Genomic DNA, 8,012 nt, shown 5'->3' on the forward strand with positions numbered 1-8,012 from the left:
CAAGACAACGCAGATTATTTTGCCCTTTTCCCAATTTTTTTCCTTCTTTTTCACACTCTTGGCGGTGGGGTATTAGTTTACTTGCTTTTTTCCTTTCTGCGGAGTTATCTATGTCTGCTGCACTCGGATGTACCACGAATCTTCTTTCTTCGAGACGGTGATACAATCTGAAACGAATGTGAGAAAAACCGAGGTGCGAATTGCATTTTTATTGGGTTTTCTTCTGGTTAAGCTTGCATTTTTTTTTTTATATGTTTTGGGTGTTCAACTTGTTCACTTCTATTTTATTGTGTAAAGGGGGCGCATAGTGGAAAACCCTTGTGAGGAATTCTAGTAAATTCAGCATTTGGAGTCATAATAATTGAGTGATCGGCATTTGATATAGCTCTTGGAAAAATATACGATTAAAGATAGATTTGTTGTTGAGTTGATTATTAGATTGGAAAATTGAAAGTTGGTGTTCATTTGAGACAAGATGGTTGAAACTAGTGAGGGGATTGCTAATAATACTGCATATACAAATGGATTGGCTCGAAGTGGAAATGGTTCTATAGAGGAGAAGATTGATGAGATTCGAAAATTATTTGGGAAAGCAGATGGTGATCCATTGAGGATTGTTGGGGTAGGCGCAGGGGCTTGGGGTAGTGTGTTTGCAGCAATGCTGCAAGATGCATATGGGGGTTTTCGCGACAAGGTTCAGATTAGGATATGGAGGAGAGCTGGGAGGTCTGTTGATAGAGCCACAGCTGAGCATCTATTTGAGGTGATCAATTCGAGGGAAGATGTGCTGAGGAGGCTCATAAGACGATGTGCATATTTGAAGTACGTGGAGGGGAGACTTGGTGATCGGATGCTGTATGCAGATGAGATTTTGAAAGATGGGTTTTGCTTGAATATGATTGACACTCCACTGTGCCCTTTAAAAGTTGTCACTAACTTGCAAGAGGCAGTTTGGGATGCTGACATTGTTATTAATGGATTGCCGTCTACGGAAACTTGTGAAGTGTTTGAGGAAATTAATAGGTATTGGAAGGAAAGGATTACAGTTCCGGTTATCATTTCTTTAGCGAAAGGAATAGAAGCTGAGTTAGAGCCTGAACCACGTATAATTACTCCGACTCAGATGATCAATCGAGCAAGTATGAATTCTTATCTTTTCTCTCATGTACATCTGATTTTTCGTAGATGACATAAGAATTCTTCTGATTAAGTTCCTTAGATGTAGTGTCTTGCTTGTATGAGTAACTAATCACTTTCCTAGTACGGTAAAATTAGCTTGAATGTTCATCACTGTTCTCCTAGTACAGTAAAATTAACTTTAAAGTTTGTCATTGTTCTTTAATATTTTTCTGATCATGATGTAATTTGTTTTGCTTAATTTGATAAATTGATTGGTGCTTATACTCCTCTCCGTCAATCCTTTGTACTTTTCTTGGTTGGGGAATGTCAATCGGGGTAATTTAAATTTAGCTGGAAAAAATTGGTCTCACTCTGACGAGGAGAAATTCGTTTGTGTTTGATTGGTAATTATTGGGTAATCTTGTAAACCACGTGTCTCGTAACTAGGAGCAATTTTTTATTTGCTAATTGCTACTAGGTGTAGGTTGTGCAATTTTATTTCGTACATTATCATCCAGCTATAATTGTAATCTTTTGTAGCACATTCATACAGATTGATGTTAGCCAACAAGTTTATCACAGTTGGTCACTATACTGACGGAGAAAGGGCACTAGGGTTATTGCCACAGTGATTTTTTCTTGCTATTCTTTTTTTTTCTTTTACTTATATGGATAACCAATGAACTATCAGGAAAAAGCTAATTTGAATAACTAATTTATGAAGGGGATAGTAGCTGATACTTACCTAGATGTGTTTCAGCTTTTTTCATCCAAAATTTCATGAAAACAAGAAAGAGCTCCAAATATATTTTTATCTACTGGAAATACAGTCCAAGAAAAAGGTTTTCTTGCTTGTTTAATAGCTATTCACTATTTAAGGGTCCTGTTTGTTAAGGCACCCAAGGATGCGTTTTAGTTTATTACACCATCTCAGTCTTCTTTGTCCTGTTAAAAATTGTCCAGCTATGGATCGTAATATAGAAAACATAACGGCTCACATAATTATTCTGTGCACCGGCAGCATAGATACCCTGATTTCTTTTTTCTTTGTCGATGGTATGCCCTTTAAAACCAGGGTTCTCATTTCTATAGTATTTGACCAAAAAAGCTATCCGCTTTAGGTTCCCTAGCTGCTCCTCTTTTGCTTTTTGGAATGGTTGAAACTATTGTCTTTTACAAGTGAAGCTGCTGCTGCTGTTTATTATTTCTGCTATGTTTTTCCTTAACACGGGCTATTAGACCGCTCTGGTGGTATTTCTATCAGTACTTCAGCCACCCCAGAATCCATATTTACTGATTTTTTTATTTTTTATTTATTATTATTATTTTTAATAATTTGGAAAAGCAAATTATGGACTGACTTATATGAAACAAACTGGATTATCAATGGATGTGGCACAGCCTCGTGTATATGTCATATGCAATGCAAAATAGGAAATGATTCATCATTTGGTGCTAACAGCATCAGAATGAATTGGACTTATCTTCTGTGATCTTAAAGAAACATCTTGCATTCTCTTGCCTTCTTAAAGGATTGTCTACATGCCTGTAATATGTGATGAAACATGAAACAAGATGCTAAAAAATTCAAAATTGGAAAGGCTAGTCAATTGCTATAAGCAGTTTTCTAGTTCCCCTTTTGTTTATATTAAACAAGCTGCTTGAGACAACACTTGAAATTGAAATAAATGTTTGTTGCTTCTATATATTGGTTATAGTACTGGATTATATATCAAGTAATATGTTGAGAAAGAATTCAGATCAAGTTCAGCTGTGCTTGAAATCACAAAGTTGTCGATAATGTATGCAATGCACATTGATGATTTCATCATATGAATTTCATTATTAAAACGGAATGAGGAAACTTGTTAAATGAGATGAGAGGAAAAAGTTCACTTGAGATTTCATATAAATAATACAAGACTGCATGTGCTTCTGTTAGATTATTTTCATCTTGTGCTTTTATAATAAGCTGACTGTTTTGATTATATATGTCATTTCTTCTCCCCATTTTTGGCCTTGAAGTGTTTTGTCCTCTTTCTCATGTATGATTTTATCTTTTCAGCTGGGGTGCCAATGGATAACATTCTCTATCTTGGTGGACCTAATATTGCATCAGAAATTTACAACAAGGAATATGCCAATGCTCGGATTTGTGGAGCTGAAAAATGGAGGAAATCACTAGCAAGGTTTCTGAGGCAGCCTCATTTTATTGTTTGGGATAATGGTGACCTTGTTACTCATGAAGTCATGGGTGGATTGAAAAATGTATATGCAATTGGGGCAGGTGAGGCTCCTTTTATCTGATATTTTCCATGTAAAAGTCGAACTTTCTGTGAATGATGAAGTTTATCTTATGGATGAGAATGATGAATTTTAGCTTCGAAGTAGGTAGGGTTGAGATTTTCTTCAATAATGTTAGACGGGACTGATTTATAGTGACATCTAAGTGCTGCTTCATTTTTTTACTGGTTTTTCCTTTCACACGAGTGTAGATTACGAGATTGAACCTACTATCAACAGTAGAAATTGATCTTGATTCAGCCTGAAGAAAATTTAGTGAACAGCAAGGAATTAATTTACTTTATGAAGCTTTGTTCATTCTGGATGATCTTCTTGACACCTATATGATTGATTTTTTTCTTTATTTGAAATTAAAATGGACAGGTATGGTGGCAGCTTTAACTAATGAAAGTGCAACAAGCAAGTCGGTGTACTTTGCTCATTGTACATCGGAGATGATCTTTATTACTCATCTCTTGGCAGAAGAACCTGAGAAACTTGCTGGTCCTCTATTGGCCGACACTTATGTGACCTTGTTGAAAGGTCGAAATGCATGGTATGGTCAGAAGTTGGCCAAAGGAGAATTAAGCCTTGATATGGGTGATAGCATCAAAGGCAAGGGAATGATTCAGGTTGAATACTCTTAACAAATTGTAATTCTGCTCTGAAATGAACGAATTTAGATTAATGAAATCAGAAAGAAGATTTCATGCTCTCTTGACTTGAATTTGTTTTCCTTGCTAATAATACTGCAGGGAGTTTCTGCCGTAAAAGCTTTCTATGAGCTACTTGGTCAATCTCGTTTATGTATTGTTCACCCTGATGAAAACAACCATGTTGCTCCAGTCAAGCTATGTCCCATCTTGAAGACATTGTATAAAATACTAATAGTGAGGTAATTAAATTGTGATATTCGTCAATCAAAAGTTTGTCTAGTAAATATCTCAAACTTATCTGACTTTTGTTAATCTACAGAGAGGTGTCATCGGAGGCAATCCTTGAAACTTTGAGAGATGAAACCATGAATGATCCTCGAGAACGCATTGAGATTGCACAGAGCCATGCTATCTATAGACCCTCTCTACTCAGAAAATAGTGTTATTACATTTCATTCTGGGATGCCTAGTCTACTATATGGATCATGGTTGGCAGTTTTAGTGTGTGAAAATGTTGAGACAGTTTGTTGGGACACACGCTAGGTTTTCAAATGTTGTACAAATTTTATTCTCAATAAATTTAGAGTTGGCTATGAATTTATTTATTTTTTATTATCGAGAACGCATTGAGATTGCACAGAGCCATGCTATCTATAGACCCTCTCTACTCAGAAAATAGTGTTATTACATTTCATTCTGGGATGCCTAGTCTACTATATGGATCATGGTTGGCAGTTTTAGTGTGTGAAAATGTTGAGACAGTTTGTTGGGACACACGCTAGGTTTTCAAATGTTGTACAAATTTTATTCTCAATAAATTTAGAGTTGGCTATGAATTTATTTATTTTTTATTATTATTTTTTCGTAATAGCTATTGTTGACTTCGATTTTTGTAGGGGTGATTTGGCCGACAAATCTAGGCTCCACTCATGTCCACGTGATCTAGCTCTAGTACACTTGGACAAATTGTTAGTTGCACGTGGACTTCTTAGATGGTGGGGGAGGTAGCTGCAAGCACTGTGATGGTTAAATCTGTTAGCGAGAAGTAGTGTAATGGATGGTGGACATGCTAAAGACTTGAACCACAATACAAGGGGTATGGATCTAAAAGTATGTGAATAGAGAGGATAATAAGAGAGAAAAGTTATAGTTGAGTGTATAAAATTGCATTACTTTCGAATGGCATTAAGTGTGAGCTTTCAGGGTGTGAGAGATGAAATATTGATTGTTGCATGGGAAGACATGAGGCCTTATCTAGATGGAATATTGATGTTTTATGAAAAATAGTCATCTTAGAGTTTAGGTCTGGGCTTGCTTACCATTGAATGGACGAGCTAAGTATTGTGGCTCGTCAATATTTTTTTTCCAATTTGAACTTAAAAGTATAATTAAGATGTAAATTTGTAAAGGCGTGTTATATTTTGCCAAAAGCTTTATAAAGTTGTAAAAATCTCTTTTTAATTGGGTTCCATACAATACAATATATAAGGTGGAGTTGAAATTGTAAATGAATGAATGTTCTGTATACAATTTTCTAAAATAAACAATTAAAAGTCAAAAGTTGGCTTGTGCTTGCGAGCCAACTTGTACGAGCTATTTGTCGTTTGCTACCCGACTTGTGTCTGGAGCTTGTCTTGACCTTGAGCCGTATTAGTTCAACTCACAAATGGGGCAAGTCGGGCAAGTGACTCATCCATTTTTCACTCTAATCGGGCCTTAAATATTTCAAAAGAGGAAAAATGCCTAAATGGCTACCAATTTAGTTGTATTGGATTCAACTAAAAAAATTTGATTAAAATTTAAGTTAAAATTGACAATTAATTTTAACAATACATTTTATTAGGTCCATAACTTTTTAATCATATATTTTTTTAATTTTTATTAAAATCTACCAAAATTATGATTCTTAGTTAAACAAACATGAACAAATTTTGTAAATATTATAACTTGTTCATTTTTTCAAACCTTAAGATATACAAAATGGATGTCCAATCAGATTGAGTAATTTGTTAAGCCACTGATTTCATTGATATTATAAGGTAGCAATGTAGCATGTTTAATTTTACTTTCTCAACTTAAAATTAATTTTGTTAATTTAAAAAAAAAAAAAAAGGAGTATTTTTAAGCGTAAGGTTGAGCCGATAAGGCAAGCAGAGGAATTCCGAGGAAGAAAAGAATCATTGACAATGGCACTCGTTGATTATGCATCTTCTTCAGAGGATGACGAGCCTCGAATCGAAGCAGGACAAGAACAAGAACAAGTAAAAGTCACAGAAGAGAAACTATTCCAGTCTCAGGACGATCATTCAACTCGCTTCCGCAAGTAATTCCTAGATAATTTTATTTTCTGTCTAATTTTTCCTCTAGTTCTCCAACCTAAGTTTGTACGCTTCCTATAATACAACTAAGAAATATGATTTGGAATACAAAAACATATCAAATTTATCCGCGGTGGTAATGATCTATGAAGAGTGGGTTTATTTTTAGGATTTTCTACCATTCTATCATACAGTATTGTCCAGTCTTCTGATATTCTGGTTTTGGTTATGGTTTTGAAATTTAGGAAAAAAAAAAAAAAAAGGACTAATTTTTGGACCTGAGGACAAGATGTTAGGTATTGACGTATGGAATCCTTGAACATTTAAAAAATTATATTAGTTATGTTCTGTTTGAACCCTATCAAAAAAACAAAAAAAAAAAAAAAAAAAAAAAAAAAAAAGAAAAGAAAAGAAAAGAAAAGAAGAAGAAGTTATGTTCTGTTTGAACATTGGATATACTGGTGAAAATGGAAGAAGAAAAGGAGAAGAAGAGCAGAACGAAATGCAAAACAAACTGACTTATTTAGCATTTTTGTGACACTAATTAAAATTAAGAGTTGTGTATGTTGCTACTATAGTTCTAAACTAAGGCTGAGAATGGATTTCTAAAATCTCCTTAAGATAGAAATGGGTACAATCAGGTCAGGACAGTGCAGAGACTAAACTTATTCAGGCTTGAATGCTCTCCGCTCAAGCTAGACCCTTTGAAATAGTAAGCATCAAACTAGAGTTAAGTAACTTATTTTGAGTTGCGCTTAAAATTGGCTTGGCAAAAGCTTACCCAAAAAATATTAGCCTGGTTTGAGTGGTTCATTCATGACATTGAGCTAACATTCAATGGGCTAAAGTTTGGCTTGGGTACATCTTTAAGTGTCTCTCCCCCTCATCACTTCCTGTTTTTTCCTCGTTTTGATACAAACAACTTATTACCTTTCAGATTGGCCAGTGCCAAAAGGTGTAGCATTTCAGAAAAAGCCTATGAAAAACTATAAATTGAACTCTCCTCATTCAATAAATGATTTCTTCTTGGTCTTACTCTCTAAAATTCTGTCCAAACTATATTTTATTATTGTCAATAAATTTAGGTCAACTAGATGAATCCTCATAGAGTGCGCCTTTTTGGGTCTAAGCAAGGCATTTCCCTTTATTTATCCTGAACGAGTGCCAGCTCTAGTTGTTTTTGTGGGATAAAGAACTGTAAATCACTTTTTAGGTGTTCAGCATTTCCTCTGCTTTTCTTATGGGTTTTCTAGGAATCAAAAAAGATATTTAGTCTGTTATTTTTGGTCAATAGATATGAAGGATAGTTATTTTCATGTACTTTATATGTGATTTTTCATTTCTCCAATGGGTTAATTGCTAAGTGATCTGGAGTATAGTTGAGTACTTGACATTTATCCGAACTCCGAAGGATGGATTCTTAACAACTCCGAGAAAGAGAAAAGGAGAAATTGAAGTTAGATTTATTCAGTGCGTATGCATGATTTTCATTGCTATTGCAGTTGGAAGGTTGATATAAGATGACTCGTTGTTTACCCCTATCTTTTGTCCTGTTACACCTGTTGCTTTTATGAATCTTATTAGCCTTTCCATTATATGTTAAGTCAAGATTTCATTGAAGTTGCTTCAGATGGGG

The 8,012-nt window shown here is 34.7% G+C and overlaps 3 protein-coding genes across 3 annotated transcripts in view; all 3 read left to right on the forward strand.

Annotated features, from left to right (window-relative positions):
• LOC111384642 (probable glycerol-3-phosphate dehydrogenase [NAD(+)] 1, cytosolic) overlaps positions 1-4,902 on the forward strand; it is a 13,686-nt gene extending 8,784 nt beyond the window's left edge. Inside the window, exon 7 of the mRNA XM_023008962.1 lies at positions 4,690-4,902. Within this exon, the coding sequence (XP_022864730.1) occupies positions 4,690-4,737 (48 nt within the window). The 3' untranslated portion in view covers positions 4,738-4,902. The remainder of the gene's footprint in view (positions 1-4,689) is intronic.
• LOC111384635 (probable glycerol-3-phosphate dehydrogenase [NAD(+)] 1, cytosolic) lies at positions 14-4,659 on the forward strand. The gene is made up of 6 exons (XM_023008946.1): positions 14-193; positions 298-1,139; positions 3,185-3,406; positions 3,787-4,034; positions 4,158-4,297; positions 4,378-4,659. Exons 2-6 carry the CDS (start codon positions 476-478, stop codon positions 4,496-4,498), a joined length of 1,395 nt encoding a protein of 464 aa, XP_022864714.1. The 5' UTR covers positions 14-193; positions 298-475; the 3' UTR covers positions 4,499-4,659.
• A 1,241-nt stretch (positions 4,903-6,143) lies between the features above and the next one.
• LOC111384654 overlaps positions 6,144-8,012 on the forward strand; it is a 5,572-nt gene continuing 3,703 nt past the window's right edge. The window contains exon 1 of the mRNA XM_023008973.1: positions 6,144-6,381. Coding sequence (XP_022864741.1) covers positions 6,245-6,381 — 137 coding nt within the window. The 5' untranslated portion in view covers positions 6,144-6,244. The remainder of the gene's footprint in view (positions 6,382-8,012) is intronic.

Source organism: Olea europaea, chromosome 3 (genome assembly GCF_002742605.1).
Source record: "Olea europaea var. sylvestris chromosome 3, O_europaea_v1, whole genome shotgun sequence".
NCBI classification, from domain to species: Eukaryota; Viridiplantae; Streptophyta; class Magnoliopsida; order Lamiales; family Oleaceae; genus Olea; species Olea europaea.

What these genes read in the sequence shown, in the direction of transcription:
- LOC111384635 (XM_023008946.1), top strand. Translation starts at nt 476, where the DNA reads ATGGTTGAAACTAGTGAGGGGATTGCTAATAATACTGCATATACAAAT. An exon ending in TGTATATGCAATTGGGGCAG is followed by an intron (nt 3,407 to 3,786) that starts GTGAGGCTCCTT and finishes TAAAATGGACAG; the next exon opens with GTATGGTGGCAGCTTTAACT. An exon ending in AAGGCAAGGGAATGATTCAG is followed by an intron (nt 4,035 to 4,157) that starts GTTGAATACTCT and finishes ATAATACTGCAG; the next exon opens with GGAGTTTCTGCCGTAAAAGC.